Genomic DNA, 18,831 nt, shown 5'->3' with positions numbered 1-18,831 from the left:
TGTTATACACGATGCATGAATATATGTATGTACCTACCTGTGTCATGTAGGTGGCCAATCGACGCGATACGCTCGGTCCGCCAAGGATATGCCAACATGATGCATGGACACTGGGTGTAATGGAGCGTAATGCTTCTTGCGTGGAACGCGTAAGAAAAATAAATAAATAAATAAATAAATAAATAAGGTAAAAATCAAACGACTACGTTGAAAAAATACGCGATGAAATATACAAATGAAACACCGTCACGCGTACAGGATGCAGACTCTGTAACTTTTCTCATTTCGATCTGCAACACTTGCTTATTAATACCCGCGGTGGCGTTGGAATTGAAATTGTCAAAGTATCCAGCAGTGAATATCCAGTTATACCAAGATCCGTTGGTCGCTTCATAATTCACGTGGAAAGACGATTGGACATTTCAATTTATCAAATTGTAAATAAAAAAAAGTTTGATGTACTCCATGATGGTTTTTCTGCTTCTCAAATGTAAATCTCAGCAATTACATTTGATAGGAAGGTTTACGTAAATTTTTCAAACGTTGCGTTAGGTTTTGAATTTTATTTTATTTTTTTTTTTCAAAGGGTGAGCATCGCTACTATTTCTAGTTGACATTACTGTACGGTCTTTAATTATTTTCATTTTTCACCATAACCTAAATATATTTAATTCCTGGTCCAAGGTGAAAATGAATTTTGCAGTTATAATCAAAAAATCTCTTATGTACATGGTTGTTCTTCTCCATTACGATCACCGCTATCATGTTTCTTTGCAACTACCGCGATAATCTGATGTTGTGTTCATATTGAACTGAAAAATGTAAAGAACAGATTTTTCAACTACGATGACGAATGAAATTTTTTTAGTGTAACGGGAATCCCGGGTGACGAAGTCGACCATCAATCTCGTGAAAATATATCTCATCCGATCGGCGGAGCGGAAATCGTGAAATCGATCCAGACGATTGGATCAACGTCGAGTGATCGACACGGGCGAAAATATCGATCCGCAGCGATCGGACCGTCTTACGCAGCAAGAAAATCTCTCCTTATAGAGGCGATCAAAGGGCGTCACGTCTGCGGTGAGCCAAAAGAAAGAAGCGGAACTTGGGGCCCAAGCCGTGCTGAGTCAGGCCCCTTTTTATCCGTGGCCGCGGGCCCTCTTTCTCCTTTTCTCGTCCCGTCCGCCACCCGCAATCGTTTCTCGACGCTTTGTAACGCTGGCGCCGAGAGACTTTTCACGGTTGACGCTAAGACGGTCAAGGCGGCGGCTAAAGTGACCGCAGCTAGTCGCCGAGACGGCATTCGGTCGAAATAGCGAGCAACATTGCCTTTCAGATATATTTTTATCCCATTGTTCCCGGAACTATGCGGGGGATACGCGACGCTGAATCTCATCTCTCGCAGACCGACGAACAAAATCACCGGACCGAATCGGTCGGCTCTCGCTTTTCTTCCAAGACCCTGAAGCCACGAATAAGTGGACGGCTGACTCGAAGTTCAAGTTCGTTACGTCGACCCGGCGGAATATGAATAAAAAAAGAAAAGAAAAAAAAACACCATTTCGCAACGAAATTATCAACGTTCGATAGGTTTACCGGTTTCGGTGATTTTGGTACCACTAGCGATCTGGTGTTATGGATGCAAGTGGTACAGAAGGGCTTTCATCTACGTGAAACTGAATTTTTTATCGATAAAGTATACCAAGTACCGTAAGAACCACTGATCCAAAACTTGCTGTGAGTTGGGTTTCAGTCGTATAATGGGCAGTTGAAGGGATCTAGAGTTTGATTACTTAAGAAGAAATTTTATGGAGGCGGCCAGGAGCTATTCGGGTCTACTTACCTATGCGGAAATTCTAACAAGGCTAGAAAAGTCCCCTAATTGACGGTCCGAGTGATGCGTATAAATAAGGGCCTGATCGGACACGTGACGTTCCGTATGTCAGGTCCTTGTTAGGGTGCGTGTCCCCGAAGATCTTTCATCCAGCCCTTGTAGGTGGGCTTTGCAATTAGTGACCCTCATACTCTGAAAGTTAGGCAAGCTTCGGAAACCCTAAACAGGCCCTATTAGGGTTGTTTACAACAATCCTAGTTCAACTTCGTCGGGCCTCGTATTCCGGAAAAACATCGAAACTTAAACATTGTGATTAAATTGATTGAAATTTTGTCGACTGAAATTTATGAATTCTAGAATGTGTGTAATGCTGGTTCGTTCAGTGTTTCGAATTTGAGAGATCTACATCACAAAATTCCTGGTGAAAATATTGCAAGACAATAACGCTGCGACATATCGTTCAATTTTCGTTACCTCGACGTAGCATTTTAAAATATCTCTTAACTATTGCCTGAAGTCTTAAATTCTAAACAAATAACCAGGTCAGTAAAGGTGAGACTGTCACATGCACTATACTGGTGATCATACAATTCTTCTTTGTAAACGGAGACGGCAGATTTAAAATGCATATTATTCATCATCTCTTTAAATGTTACTTGCTCACATGAAAATACCTGCCTTATGTGCCTACATAATCGTTATCTTCGCCAGTTGATAACAATAGTACGTGAGGCTAATTGCGTTTACGAGAAAGGAATAGCGATTAGTGAGGATATCTGTGGGAGGATAATGCTTGTGTAATATATGTGAAGCCGTAACGAGAAGAAATTCTTGATGAACGAAGCGTGCAAATGAAATTTTTCAACAACGATGCTGTGTTGCACCAGTTTACCTTTCATTCATAGTACGACTTAACGATGCAGCGAACCCTAATTGAATTTATATTGTCAATTACATTCTTGAGCCGACAATGAGACATTACGAGGAAATTCATTGCTAATGAAATCCCAACACAGCTCTAAACTCGTATAAGACTTGTAAATCATGATTAAATCGGTATATGCAGGATATATCTTGGTTTCGATATGTTTCTAGTACCGCAAAAGACTAATTTATCAGTGTAATAAACGCCTATCTTCCTTCAAGGCCTAATCTTTGAAGCTACCTTTTCTATACTTGAGCTGAAATGTCACAATAAATACAAAAATCGATTCTTGACATTTGGCAAGCGCCTTACGAAACCATGCACGATAAGTGCACGAGTTACGTTGCGTACAAGTTACGAAAATCTTCGTCATAAGCCGAAGTTAAACGTCGTTGAATTTGAAGAAAAAAGTTTCTCAGTTGCCGAGGTAATTCTATCCATCTATACGAGTTGCGAAGCGGTGCCTGGCTGGCAGGTCGATCAGGGTCCGATCGGTCGACGCGTTTGCAACACACCGAGCGTAACAAGAGACTAACCCTGGTGTTGTGTTTCAGACCGGCGTACTCCGCGGGGACCACGGGGAGTTCTGGATGGAACCAGTCGCCGTTGGCTCCGGAGGTTGGGAGGCTTCGGCCCACGCGACGACGTCGACGGCGGCGTCGGGTCGCCCTCACCTCGTCTTTCGACGCTCAAATCGCGCCCCCGCCTCCTCGGAGGTCGGCGCCAAAGCCGGTCAGAGGCGAAGGAAGAAAAGGAAGAAGAAACACGAAAAGAACTGCGGCACCCGCGGTGAGACCTAATAGACGCCTCGGTAATTGCTCCCTCCTTTCCCCTGGACGCTACCAGCTCCCCAGGTTCCCTTCTCTTCTTCTTTCTATCTTTCTCTCTCACTCTTTCTCTCCCCGACCATTCTCCGATCGGCTAGTCCGGGATTTCTTGTTAGTCAATAGCAATCAGCCGGCCGCTCTCTTCGGACGAGATGGTACAAAGACGTCGTCTCCGAGCCGGATTAACAACCGTCACACTCTTCGTACATCTCGTTGAACACTGTGCAAAAAACAACGAGCTGATCTTACAGTCTCGAACCTGCTTCGGCCGAAGACAACTCGAGATTATGCAGGCAATGTGATCCGCTTGTTTAAATTCCTTCGGCAATTTCAGGCCGTCGGACGAAGTCTCGAGTAATTGAAATTCCTTTTTACTGGCACGTTGAACTTTATCGGTTCAGAGAACGCAAACTCTTTATCGGTGGAATTTCCGATGGGTCAGAATTACGAATCGCTGAATTAACAATGTTTTTCGAATTCAGAATGATTTCAATTTTCGAGAGCTTTTTATTTATCCTTAATTCTTCGTTTAGCTTTACGCGCAAATTTTATGTCACTAATTTTTAAACGTACCTGATGAAAATGGTCATCCAAATGAGATTCAACTTTGTTTCTTGGCACTAAGAGCCATGCTAATTATATATCTGCTTGGTCAAATCTTTATAAATGCAGTACATATAATTGTGTCTATTCTCTTGTTTGGCAAACTTGGCTAATTACACGTAAAATTATCAGCTTGTAGAGTGGATTATTATGACAGTACATGATGTTTGTGATATTGCAGTTTTGAGACAGTTGAAAATATTTGTAAACTGTCAGATTGTTGGATTATAATTCTTCGCAAAGTTGAATTGTTTGACTTTTTTTTTTAGATTTTTAACGTAGATTGATTGAACCTATAATTAATTGTACTTTAGATCTTGGATTCTGTTATGGAAAAGATTCATTCAGAAATGACCAGTGTCGGTATGATTTTAAGGTCGACATTGAGCCTTTCTACAAATCAAATGTTAATTGTGAACGGCGCCATCCCTCAATCTGCATAAATCAGACGCAGGCAGATTTGGGGGACCAGACAACGCCAGAAGGAGGCTCCAATAGCGCAATTTCTAGCCAACGATTTATAGTCGGTGGAAGGCGCGTAAAATATATAACTTGACTTCAACAGAATCCCTATATTCACCCTCGTTGTTGCTCGAGGCGTGATTAATACTATCCTATGTTGAATACCTCGTTATAATTTGCCATTCGTCGGTTAAATTTAGCGGTGCACTTCATTATGTCCCTTTACCTAATGGCTATTAAATTTAGTACCAGATCAAAAATAAAAGAGATCGGACCCATTCTGGCTACGAGATTCTTCTTTCCGTAACCTTTCAGGTTGTTTTACTCTCGCAAACATCATTTTTCTTAACGCTGAATCAGCTGTAATGCTGGTACAGTCTGTTGAAAAAATTCCGGCAACATATTAATATTACAATTAATTTTGTAAAAAGAGAACCGAAATTGATGGAGTTGAATTTTATTTATAAAAGTAAATTCTGGAGAAAAATGTAAACTGAACGATTGAATTTTAATGTCAGTCTGTAAACAACAAAAGTTTTTCCTGTAGAAGCAATATATGTATGAGAACAATAAATTATACCGTCAATCACAAAGACCAATAATTATCACAAGCGAGTTACTTATGAATAAATAAATGGCAAAGTTCAAATTAAACATCAATAACAGTCTAATGTTTCTCGCACTATAGCTTATCTGGCATCTTACGTTACGCTATTGCATCTCTTTGTTATTGCGCAGTCACAATAAATGTATAAGAATAAAGTGACTGGAATGAGAAACTCGTAACTCTACTCCATTTAAGTCAGCTAGCTAGACTTTGTAATAGACAGAGAGTGGCCAGGTAATGAATTATTCGTCTATATATCCGATTCTCAAGCGCCGGCTATAATTTATTCCGATTTCCAATACCGAACGCTTCCAGCGACTGAGCTCTGTTATTATTAACCGGAATATACCAGCGCTATTGAACGTGCCGAGTGTTCGAAAAATTGAAAATGAATCTCAATCACTACCCCATCCATTGTGTAAATAGCGGACCGCCATAGTGTGGAAGTGGTTGTATACTCGTGTTGCCAAGTTGATGTACCGAAAATTATCCTGGCGCCTGTGATATCTCGATTACAAAGGTCCGAGAGACGTTAGTGTAACGAGTTCGACTATATAGTCTGGAAAGTGGCCAGACATTAACGTGCTATCGCAACTAAATACAAAGTCTATTTTTATCCAATTGAAAATAAATCACAGCAGATGAATCTCCTTGCCAGAAAAGCTGGTGGATTACAGATGAAGCCATTAAAAAAAGTGCTGAAGCTGCGGGAGCTTATAGTTGGCAAACTCTTTAAAAATCTGTTTCTTCCTCACTTTTATTACCGGATATTTGAATATCATGCATGTAGCTGTGACTCTAAATTTTTTTGAGGCCTTTAATGACCTCATCTGTGATTGAAAGGATTAGTACCAGCTTTTACAATAGCACGTTTTCATTAAACACTGAAAACTTGCCAACTTGACGCATTGTTGCAGTAAGTTACCAATTGCAAACATTTGGAACAGTTGTGAAAAGAAGATGTGAAAAACTGTTACTTTTCTGGAAAATCTAAGTATCTGAAGAACTTAAAATTTGTTTATACATCGTACTATAGAATCACAACGTGGTCAAAAAGTATGAAGGTCTGTGTGCCGATTATCCCTGGCTCTCCTATCACCTCGATTTCCACTCATCAGGCCGTAATAAACATGCTTTAGCAAAGAAGCTTCGATCTTATGTCCCATAAGTTAAAAACTGTTCTAAGAGGAATCGACCGACAAACCTCTGATTAATTCAAACATTCACCCTCGATCTTTGCAGAGCCAAGACGACTGACGGTAACACGATTGGAATGGCAAACGCAGCCTGGCCTGGTTCAAGTTCAGGGTCGAGGACGGCGAAAGCACCACCCCTCAAAGAAGTGGCATCGTTTCAAGAGGTCCGTAAGCCGAGCGCGACACGTCGAAGCTTTGGTTGTCGCGGATACCTCGATGATGGCCTTTCATCAGGACGGAGATGTCGAGACGTATTTGCTGACGATCATGAACATGGTTTCATCCCTTTACCTCGACCCGACTATCGGGAATTTCATTAACGTCGTGGTCGTTAGGATTATCCTGATGGAAGAGGATGATGGCGAGGTAAACATTTATTCAACCTTCGAATGAAAAACGACGGAATCGCGTTGATGAGGCCTCCTTTGTCAACTGAGCCACCTTTTCCGTCATGTTATTGATTACTTTTCATAATATCCGTGATTATAGTACCATTTTAGGTATTATCTCGTGTCTTCTTTATTTTTCTAAGTCTTCCTTATCTCAAAGAATAGTGATAAGCTGATAAACGTAAGATGTTGAAATAATTTTAATTGACCCGTTTGAAGTCAAATGTATTTTGTTTCAATTTTTTAATGAAAGATTGTCGTGATTGCCTCTGGATAAAGTTTTCGATGGACTTCAAATATTTTTCTTGACGTTTGCGGAATTGGCAGAAGAATTGGAGTTGTAGAGATAAGAAAAAATATTAATCTTTTAAAATCAGTTTTTGGTTAAGAGAGAAAAAAAAAGAAACTCTATGTACACTCCTCTCCAAATCAATCGATAATAGAAGCCGTGTATCTTCTTAGTTTCCAACATTTTTCTTGTTCTGCCTACCAACTGTGAAATGAGATTACATCGGCTAGTGCCTGATTTTCGGGTTTTCATCTTATTTTTCAACACCTTACCTTAAAGTGGCTCACAATTTATATTGCTTTTCTTATGTAAAACTTTAGCAAGGATTAAACGTCACCGTCAACGCGGATAAGACCCTCTACAACTTCTGTAAGTGGCAACAGATGCTGAATCCCGGCGATGATTCGCACCCTAACCACCATGACGTCGCCATCCTTGTGACCAGAGAAGACATTTGTTCGAGGGCTAGCACTCCTTGCAGTACGTTAGGTGTTGCTCACGTTGCCGGTATGTGTCAGCCAGACAGAAGCTGCAGTGTTAATGAAGATAACGGTATCACCCTGGCACACACGATCACTCACGAGTTGGGGCACAAGTGAGTAAAACTTTTTTGTGTTTGATTTTTCTGTTCTTCTTGATGATATACGAATTTATTCTACCCTGAATTCCCATTCTCCTCTTTAGTTTCGGAATGTACCATGACACAGAGAAGATAGGTTGTAGCAGGAGGGACGGGAACACCTTACACGTGATGACGCCATCATTTGAAGTGGACACAGTGGGTGTGGCTTGGTCGAGGTGTTCCAGGAGAGACATCACCAACTTCTTAGAGTAAGTTCTGATACTACATCAACCATCCTTACTTCAGTGAGCTCTCAGTCATAACGTCAAATACCATCTCAGTCAAGGAAAAGGACAGTGTCTCGAAGACGAGCCAGCTGATAATGACTACTCATATCCTGAGCTCCCTCCAGGTGCTATGTATAACGCAGAACATCAATGCAGACTCCAGTTTGGTGTGCGCGAAGCAGCTGTGTGTTCCCCTTTACAAGAGGTGCGTTGTCCCGAATTCGAATAGCGAATGTACAACCTGAGCGCGTATTTCGATTCCGATTCTTCAATTTCAGATCTGCTCCAAGCTGTGGTGCGTTGTGGACGGAATCTGTACATCAATGCTTCATCCCGCAGCACCAGGGACAAACTGCGGAAGACACATGGTTAATATTGCCCGTGCTTGGATTTTATTATTTAGATATTTCTTGCCGCGACGTCACATCTAAAGAGATTCTACCTCACTGTCTGTGTTCAATTTTTCAGTGGTGTCAAAATCAGGAGTGCGTACCGATCGTGAACATGCCCAGTGCAATTGATGGTGGCTGGGGAGAATGGGGTAAGTGGGAACCATGTTCCAGAACATGTGGAGCAGGTGTATCAATCATGGAAAGAAAGTGCGATCACCCGGAGCCAGCTCACGGCGGTAAATTTTGCGTGGGTGAGAGGCGTCGATACAAGATTTGCAACACAGAACCTTGTCTCGAAGGAGCACCGAGCTTTAGAAGTGTCCAGTGTTCTGCTTACAATGACAAGCCTTACAAAGGGAAAAATTACACTTGGCTGCCATACTTTGATCAGAGTAAGTTTATTTCGTACTGAAATATTAAATGCGTGCAGATTTTTCTTCACGCAACAATATACTCATGTATCGTCGAATTGCAGGTGAACCATGTGAACTGTACTGTACTGATACCGATGAGAGCGTCATCGTGCCTTGGGGTGAATCTGCGCTAGATGGAACTCCATGTAATGTAGGAACAAGAGATATGTGCATTGCTGGTATATGCAAGGTAACGATTGTCAGAAGCCGAAGAACGAACAAGTTTGGTCGAATTATGACAGTTAGACTACCGATTGATGGAAATAATTTGATGCTGGTGAGGTAAAAGTGGAGTCTTAGTAATGATACAATTTTCAGAAGGTTGGATGTGATTGGGTCGTCGAATCAGATGCAACGGAGGATCGCTGCGGGGTGTGTCATGGTGACGGAACGCAGTGTAAGACAACCACAGGGCAGTACGACAAGAACGAAGGTCCAGGATATAACGAAGTGGTCGTCATTCCGGCCGGATCAAGGAACATAAATCTCGAGGAGATTGGAAACAACAGGAACTACATCGGCATTGGTGTACCCAAGTCGGAAAAATACTTTCTCAACGGGAAGCGGTGTGTAATTTGTTGTGCAAAAGACGCGAACCTGGAGTTTCAAGATTAAAAGTCTGATGCTTAGGTTCCTTTGCATAGGCAGATCACCCTAGCTGGCGAATACGAAGTTGCGGGGACTCCGGCTCTCTACGAACGGGACCGTGAGCGCGAGAAGGTGCGGATTCCCGGACCAATCAAAGAAGATATCGTTGTCTACGTAAGTTTGAATATAAAAAGAAAATGTCACTGGCTTCTGGTTTATACTCAAGACGGTATCTAAATTAAACTATCGGTGGAAAATATGAACTTGTGGCCCGCCATTTAATTCCCAATGTCTTGTATCATATACTTGCATATTTCGAAGCCGAATTTTCATTGATCGAAATGCACAATATCTGGCCTTCTTGAATGTCAAAATATGTCTTGCGTAGCTTGAATTGGTTTTCCTTGTTGCTTGAACAGCTCATACCTTGTATTTTCCAGAACCCATCTTCATCACCGTTTCCATTTCCAGCTCCTGTTCTGTACTTCTCCTTTCCAATAACGTGGTCCTATTATTTTAGTTAATTTGCAGAGGTCATTACCGCAACTTTGGCCTACGTTATGAATACACGGTTCCAAAAGCCGAGCCGGACCGTGCCCCAGAATATTCCTGGGTATTTTCGGACTGGTCGTTATGTACGGTGACTTGTGGAGGCGGTTTTCAAATTTCCAAAGCATTCTGTCACGAAAGCAAGAGTGGCGTCGTTGAGGAGCACTTCTGCAAAGATAGAATCAAGCCTGATCCGGTCACAAAGGAATGCAACCAAAAACCATGCCCTGCCAGGTAACAAAATTCACGCGTTCTCGACTATCGTAAATTATGTATCCCATGATCCATTGATTTTTGAACAAAGATATGCCACTTTTCTCGTAGATGGTGGGTCGGGCCGTGGCAGATGTGCACAGTGACATGCGGAATTGGAGTACGCAAAAGGTCGGTGATGTGTGTGTCATCTGGCGAGGGCGAAGAGAGTTCAGATCTTGCGCTGCCCGATGGCGATTGTAACGGAGAGATCCGTCCCGAGGAACACGATGCATGTCCGGCGCTCCCGACGTGTGAGGCGACCTCGGAGATCCCGCTGATAGTTTACGCGGGCAGCAAAGAGAACGCCTTCTACAACGTAACGTCGAACGAGAACTACGGTATAACTGTGATCAGCAGTCTAACTACTGAGAAACCGGAGATCTTGGAGTTCGACAACGTCGTGGACGGAAACAAGGACAGCTCGATGTACGACGCTAAGGCGAAGTGGACCGTCTCGGAGTGGAGCCTCTGTCAGTATGGAAAACGTACACGGGAAGTGTCCTGTCCTGCTTCTGGAGATTGCGACCCCTTAGCGAAGCCGGTTTCAGTGGAGGATTGTCGGATCGGGAAATGGGTCACTGGTAAGATAACTGTTCTCCAAATTGGGTGGTACCGCTCCAGTCTAAGCTGCCTTCACCCTTTTGCCAGAACTCAATTTACGCGTTGATAGTGCGGTGTAACGTGACCCGATCGTAATTCCGATTACTCATCCCAGACATTTGCATTTCAGGAAAATGGAAATCCTGCAATGCTACTTGCGCCTCCAAGACCGGCGTCAAAAGACGTAACGTTGAATGTCGCGACAGAATAACGAACTCGTTGGCCAAGGATTGCAATCCGGCGCGCCGTCCACTGGGCATTCGAAGGTGTAACATGAGGAGACAGTGTGACTCACCAGTTCACAGTGAGTTGTCTAGATATATTGAGCCATTATCTGAGTTATTTAAATCATACATCGATACCTATTTCAAGCAATTACTACCATCAAAGATTTCTAAATGTTCCAGCGTTATTGTGCCACTCAGAAATCTACATTGACTTCTATTTTTTTGAAAGAGTCGTGACGTTTGCTGTGTTGGATTCAAATCATTCTCTCATGAAATGATTCGTGGAAACAACTTGTTTCAACGCATATCCACAGCTTTTGATGATAATCTGTGGTCAATATGTATACTAATGTATAACTCAACTAATGGAATAGATTCAGTGATTTACCGTTGTCTCGTACGTGAAGAAAAACGTGAAATCTCTTGCAGGTTGTAGAGACACTCTGGACTCAACGACATGCGACAAGTACAGCCACATGTGCAGCGTATCCGTGCCACTTCGGGAGTCATGCTGCGTAACTTGCTCCCAGGGGCGACGACACGTACGCCATAATCGACGTCATTTGTCACGAGAGTAATCCAGGAGAAGCTGGAACTGCTGCAGTCAGATTCAGAGGTTGTGAGGTTCCCTCTTCGCCCGAAGGACCAGTGACGATGTGGAAGAGAACGTAGCTACCCAATTGCGAGATTAAACAATCGAATTCTGTCTTGTTCATGTGACAAAGTGAAAGTGACTGAGTGCATTTGATTGGAGTAACTCGACGCGGTACTTATTTGATGAAACGACGTCGCTTCTAGAAGACGAATTCAAATCTCGAGTTGCTGGTAGTCTGGACAGTGTCATTAGAGTACAATTTCTCTTATTCTTAAAAGTAACGTCTTATCAAGCGACATTTAAAGCGACCGCGGTTATTATGTAGGGCAGAATTAGTACGACAAATACCTGCAGTCTTTGGCCAAGTGACATTCTAACTTTTTACATTTAACGTTCTAGCTTTAGTTTGATTCAAAGATATCGTTAACTTAAATTCTGGCGAGTTAAAGGTGAACTTTTTATCAGCTCTACTATTATGTGACTAAAATGGAGAAAAAGCACCGAGTTTCGTATTGGTTGCGGAAAAATAGAATGTCAAATAAAGAGACACAAAACTCATTTGCAAACACGTAATGATGATAAATTCCTGATTATTATACTGAAATGTTAAGTACTCAGCACTCATCATTTATTGAGAGTTTGGGCTCAAAAATTGTAAATTTTGTTTTTCTATTTCCTGTTCTGCTCAGACATAGTCATTTCCGGTACCAATAATCAGTATAATAGATTTTTTTTATAGAGGAAATATAAATTCTACGAATAAAATCTATTTTTTAGCTTGAACAAATCAAGGAAATAGTAGTATGGGTGATAATCGACATTTGAATATAATCTCATTGCCAAGTATCTATCGACAATCTGAGAATAAATAATTAATTAAAATAATTCATTGCTAATACACTTATCCATGGTTTATTCGGATTTACAATTTTCACGTCACTGTGCGTGAATTTCAGTGTTGATACCTACTAATTTTGATTTATACGTAATTACTCATAGTCTAAGTTACAAGTGAATTAATTGTATTGGTTTCTATCATCCCGAGAAAAAAGCATTTCATTTAAATCAAATGAGTCATTATCAAAGGCTGGTTACTAATGTTATGTCGATTAAATATCATTTTCAGTTTCGAAGAGCATTTACTAATGCATTTTCTAACCGATATGAATGCAATGTATTATAGTATAAACAGGTAGATACGGAATCGTATGCCACGTCTTTCAATATCAGTCAAGTTTCTTTCCGCCGTCGGTAATACGACTCGGTTGGCTTTACCGGCTAGTTATTAAGTGTCGGTAGCTATAAACGGCGTGCTTTTTCGATAATCTGGTCATCTATAGGTAAAATATCCGCTTCAGTGCAAGGTTACCAGTCATCGGTAAAGAAGAAGCCATACGCAATGTTTATTTAATCATTCGGGCATAAGTCTGTTTCTGCTACGAACTAGCATTTATCGATGGAGTCACCTCAAGATATGCCTCGAAATAAGATCGTACACTCATGAAACGAAAGAATCGGCGTATCAAACCGCAGAAACAGCCCAAATCGTAGTCGAAAAAATTTTAATTGCACTGAGCACGTCGTTACATTCCCGCTCTCGAATGGTATGAAGGGTTCATACAACGATCGGAAAACCTTCATCTGAACGTATCCTGGAGCTTATGCTAAAATGGTTTGTTATAATTCGTTGGTTCGTACTTTTTCTTCCATGCGTTACGAACTTTGGTTTAAAATAATGGTCATTAACGAGCATTGCATGAGATAACATCTCCTCAAACAGCTCAAAAGTGTGAATTACCACTGACTAATAAGAAGATTATTGATTTTACGTTATAAGAGAAACTAAAGCCTACAACCAGGAGTTTGGCTTTTTAGCTGATTGCAACCTATATGTCAATAAATTTCATGATTCGCAATTTTTGGACACATTCTCATTCCACAAAGTTTTGGTTTACATTGAGATTTTTCATTCATGAGAATTTCTGGAAATGAATATTGGTTGTCTGAATAAGTAGAAAATTATTAAATCTAAGATTCATTTGCAGGTCAATCACCACTGGCCAGTGACTAGCAACTGCCAAACTGGAGGGTTTCGAATTCAGCCAAAATAGTTCATGCTTCAAAAGTTCAAATCCAATGAATTGTAACGAATTGATCGTGATATACATTTGCAACTCTTTTTTTTTAACTGTAGTCAGTACGCGTTGTATTATCAATTTCATTGATGAACCTTTACAGGCTAATTTCATAGCGAATATTTTGTTAGTTCATTATTCAATGACCAGAATGTTATACCTTCTTCACTGAGATGCGTGAATTCCAATTACTAATCGTAACGCCACCAACCTTCTTACGCTGGCTAACATATTCTTAGTTCAATCTGATGAATATCTGCTGACTTTAAACAGACATTTATTCACCGAACCATTTTTCACCCAAAAAATTGTAATCTCACAAACTTTGTAACGTGCAATAATACGAGATGACTTACGATGTTCCGATGTCTGTCAGGTCTGTTTAATGATCTGCAGGAAATAACTTACGTGGGTCAGGTTTTGTGACGATTAATAGATAAATTTTTTGAAAACGACTATTCTTCAACAAGCGTAGGCCAACAAAGAATATCAGATTTAAATGCTGACTGCATTTTCCAAAAGGTTCATCAGTGATAATCATAGTTTGTATTTTTCGTTGCGAAGATATGACTTTAATAAAGTTCGAATCCAATATTTCCAGTCAATTGGCACGTGAAATGCTCCAATTTTTGTTTCAAAATTCTTACGAATACGTAGTTTTCTGCGATTTCCTGCTACCGAAGAAATCAATTCGCAATGAAACGATGTCCAACGAAACAGAATCTGTTCTTGACACTCAACAAATTACATTCTGGATGTAACACTGTGATACACATGATTCACAACCAAATTTGACAAGTCTCGAGAGGTGAGAGTAACCGTTGCAAACAGCACAAATGACTGTTACACAACCCAATCCAGCCTAATCTAGCGTGGCAATGAATCAAGTGAGTCAGAATGAGTAAATCGGTGCTTGTTGAAACAAAATTGAAGTAGCAAATTCATCGACCGTGAACCCTGCAAAAGTGAAGCATGACATGGGCAACAAGTGAGCATGCAACGCACGCACAAATTGTCGGAGCTTGGAAATAAGCGTTCACCTTCCGGTGTTTGTATCTAGATAAAATTCTTCCCTTCACAGTCTCAGTTTAACCACAGCAATGCCACCATACTTGTGCACTGTACCGGTTAAGGACAGAATGTTGCATGTTTCTCACATCACCGACTCGCTACGCAGCAGAACATTATTCAAATTAATCGGAACACGCGCTACCGCTTTGGCTTCCCATTGTCAATTGCATGGTCAACCACTTCGATCACTCGAGCTCACCGCCTCCAGCGAAATTTCATGTATATACGTGTATATGTATACATTGCGCAAGTAAATTTATACTAAACTCATATGGTATATACGTAGAATATGGCCGGATATAATATAAGCGTACCTAGGATAATAAGAAAGAATTTCAGTAAAATTCTACATCATTTAGCGTGTTGTACAATGGAATATGATCGATATAATTCCATCGTGAACGTGATTCGTTGTGAACGCTTTATTGTTCAAGTTCACAATTCTCGTGACGATTCGTGTCACGCCGAATATACGCAACAAGCAGCCACCCCTAAAGTGTTGCATACCCATTATCAAGGCTTTGTTTAAGTTTAACGAATTTTTGAATTACTTTACAGTCACATGTATTATCTTGAGTATTATCGCGATAATTATTTTTTTCAAAAATCGATATGTAACAGATTTCCACAGTTATAAGCAACTGCCGCTTTTCCAAGCTCAATCCAAACGATACAGTAAAAAAAATTAGAATCATCCTTGAAAATGAAAAGCAAATAAATTATCAAGTACGCTGCGCAAGATTTACGAGAAGTGCTTCGTACAGTTTCATCATGAAATTCTGAAAGCGTAATTGAAGGTCTGCCCCAGGGGTGTGACAAGATTCTCTTTCTCTTTCTTTCACCTGGCTGACTGATGTCGCAGTTAAAAGTGAATAAGGAAACCGTTTCTGGTGAGTTAACGTTATGCAAATGCTATTCCCACTCCATGATATTTCTTCATACTTTTCCTCTCTCGCAACGGTACGGTCGATGTTTTTGATTCGTCCTTCTTGTTGCTCGCAAACATGTCTGCAATATGATGTAAGGAAAAACCTACCTGATAATGGAATCCTGTCCACGTAGTTTCACGCAGTTTGCTTCAGTCGACTCATTCCATCTCATTTATCTTCTTTCTATCCCTCTCTCATCTTCTCGACGATTTTAGTGGCTAGAATTCACGCAGGCATTCTTTGCGCAAAACAGGTATTCAAATATGCTGAGTATATTTGATTTAAACAGAATATTTTTGCATAAAAATTGCACCCACCGGTTATTCAAACGTGCTTGAAAATCGCGATCATCGCTCACTGTGAGGTTCATGATGAAATCGTACGAATCGAAACGCTGTCAAGAATAAATTTGACGGATACAACCTAATTGGTTTTAGCACGAGGGAATAAATATTAGGATATATAATATTTTCAAGTGAACTCAAAGTATAAATACACGAAAATGAGTAAATCCAATCGATTAATTCGCGTAGGTAATTGGAACCTATAATTTGCTTCATCTAACAATAGAATAAAGTTATTTTCAGATTCATTTCAGGTTCACGTCAGTATAATAAATTCATCTCAATAGGCAAGTTTGTGGTTTTTATTTTCCTGAATATTTACTTTTACAAACCAAATGTCTGCTATACATAAGAATTGTTGAAATGAAACGAACCTGTTGAATGAGATGCTTATATTCCAGCTAATTGAACATTAAACAAAATGAACTAATGCCCACTGATATAAAGAAGGGCTTACGATTAATGAGAAATTAAAAACAGTTAATTGATACAACTCGAATAGTGCAGTTATTACACTTCTTTGGGTCAGAATATTTTTACTTTAATACGTAGCCACACGGTACAAAATATATCAGAAGTATTTTAGAAATGTTACGACATTTCATATCCATTACATAATTTCTGGAACAGTTCTGAGGCGTATCTAAAATATGTCAATTGTTATATGAAGTTTTCAATATTTTATGAACTTTTCAGAAATATTTCAAATGCAATGCAACATTTTGAATATTTTAGAAACGTTAAAAAAAGATTTTAAATGCAATATCACATTGCCGGAACTTTTGGTACGTTTCAGAAGTATTCCGAGTGCAATACAACGTTTTCGATATCATAAAAACATTTCATAAAAATTTCAAGAGCAATATAATATTTTCGATCTGATAAACATATTTCTGAAATATTTCAGGTGGAATATAACGTCACGAGAATTTCAGAAACATTTCAGAAATGTATCAACTGCAACGTAACGTTTCGAATATTTCGAAAAAATTTCAGTAATATGTTATTTTAAACGAAACAGTTTCGTTATTCCAAAAACATTTTAAACAAATGACGATCCAAATATGCGGTGTCCAATATTTCTGAAATATTTTAGACATATTTAAGATGCCACCCAACATTTTTATTATTTTGAGAAACTTCATTCAAAACTATAATCTTATAATACATTATCCATTTAATGTAGTGTGCCGACAAATTTGATTTTTTTTTTTTTAACAATCAGTCATCTTATTATTACGAAATTTCATTACTGCTTCGGTAGAAACGATACAGAAGAAACTAAAAAGGTTTTGGAAGCGACAGTAGAGCGTAGTTTAGGTTAGGATGTGCGAATATGACAATGCGAAGTATCCCAGCAGACTTTGAATAGGCATTTTAATGGACATTCGGGACCAAAGACGAGTTACAATAATCTAAAAATACTTTTTTTTATTTATTTTCGATACTAACTACCCACATGGCATGAATGTATCAGAAATGTTTTTGCAACATGTCAAAAATGTGTCAAATATATGTGTTTGTCTGCATTTGTAGCTTGAGAAATATCGATGGGTTATATTTTGCCGACATGGACATAATTCTGACATATTTCTGAAATGTTTCAATAAAATATAACATGTTTCAAGTGAAACATGTCTGAAATATTTCGTTCCGAATAGGTAGATACTTCATTGAAACGAAATGCACTGTTCTCAGTCGAATATACACGCATATGTGGGACGACTTTTTAATGATAATGTTTTTCAGTCTATTACAGAAATTCAAGTGACAGTTCTGAAGAGAATTATTTACCTAGTTGTCGGCGAAACAAGTGGACAAGTGTAAATAAAATTGTCCCTGAATTTAAAAGAAGGTGTCTGTCAGTGGGATCGGTATAAACTCTAACGTACCGTCCACGAAATTTAAATCATTCTCACTCGTTGAAAGTGAAAAGAATATTCATAACTCAAAATCCTAGCTCTACTTCGACGATCACCGGTTAGGTCAACGTTCATTATCCTTTTATTCGACGTTAAACGGATGTTTCCTGTCTAACATTGACCTCAATTTCCCATGACAAACTGCCCGCGAGTTCCATGGCGGTCAGGGTCGGTCTGAACAAGTATATCGGAGCATGTAGGCAGGCGAGCGGTGTGAAAGAGAGATCTATCCATCCATCCAACCATCCATGGATGCGGGTAAATGAGACGATCGTGTGTTAAAAATTCACGCCATACGTGTTCAGGTCTTTTCTGTCAGGGATCGCGTGTTGAGTTGCCGATAATTTGCAATATAACGACCGACTCGAAGACCTTGTGCCAAACCAGAGTTTGTTACATATACTTGTGCCCATTCCCATCGATCTCTTGAGGACTCGGAACGTAGGTACACGTCATTCGTCGTTCGTCCAGGGATTTAATCCCAGGAGGTATTACGAGCGAATGAGATAAGCGGGACTGAAAATTGCGCGGATTGTTTATTCAAACTTTCACGCAATTCCCGATTGACGTCGCTCCGATCACCGGAGCTTTTTCACGCGCGCTTCGAGATCCGAATTTTTTAATGTAATTAACCGCAACGAAGCCTTTTTCCATCGCGTGATTACCCCCGGAGCGATTCTGACGTAAGCGTTTCTGGGTTTGACTGTAATGACTTGCTCTGGAAGGGTGTGGGCCGCAATTTCCGATGATCAGAATGAAGATTTATAAACAATTATACTAAACCATGGATGGTTGGAATTTTGTCAACAGTTGAGACTTCGAAAAGT

The 18,831-nt window shown here is 40.1% G+C and overlaps 1 protein-coding gene across 1 annotated transcript in view; it reads left to right on the top strand.

Annotated features, from left to right (window-relative positions):
- The window catches only part of LOC124301253 (A disintegrin and metalloproteinase with thrombospondin motifs 7), a 55,855-nt gene extending 41,793 nt beyond the window's left edge, over positions 1–14,062 (top strand). Inside the window, exons 4-17 of the mRNA XM_046756085.1 lie at positions 3,317–3,551; positions 6,504–6,823; positions 7,456–7,730; positions 7,820–7,966; positions 8,039–8,189; positions 8,263–8,352; positions 8,453–8,768; positions 8,852–8,979; positions 9,108–9,355; positions 9,434–9,551; positions 9,898–10,160; positions 10,251–10,762; positions 10,912–11,085; positions 11,438–14,062. Of these exons, the coding sequence (XP_046612041.1) occupies positions 3,317–3,551; positions 6,504–6,823; positions 7,456–7,730; positions 7,820–7,966; positions 8,039–8,189; positions 8,263–8,352; positions 8,453–8,768; positions 8,852–8,979; positions 9,108–9,355; positions 9,434–9,551; positions 9,898–10,160; positions 10,251–10,762; positions 10,912–11,085; positions 11,438–11,586 (3,126 nt within the window). The 3' untranslated portion in view covers positions 11,587–14,062. The remainder of the gene's footprint in view (positions 1–3,316; positions 3,552–6,503; positions 6,824–7,455; positions 7,731–7,819; positions 7,967–8,038; positions 8,190–8,262; positions 8,353–8,452; positions 8,769–8,851; positions 8,980–9,107; positions 9,356–9,433; positions 9,552–9,897; positions 10,161–10,250; positions 10,763–10,911; positions 11,086–11,437) is intronic.
- Positions 14,063–18,831: the final 4,769 nt, after the last annotated feature.

This window comes from Neodiprion virginianus, chromosome 3 (assembly GCF_021901495.1).
Source record: "Neodiprion virginianus isolate iyNeoVirg1 chromosome 3, iyNeoVirg1.1, whole genome shotgun sequence".
Taxonomy (NCBI): domain Eukaryota; kingdom Metazoa; phylum Arthropoda; class Insecta; order Hymenoptera; family Diprionidae; genus Neodiprion; species Neodiprion virginianus.
This window is presented reverse-complemented; position numbering and strand designations above follow the sequence as displayed.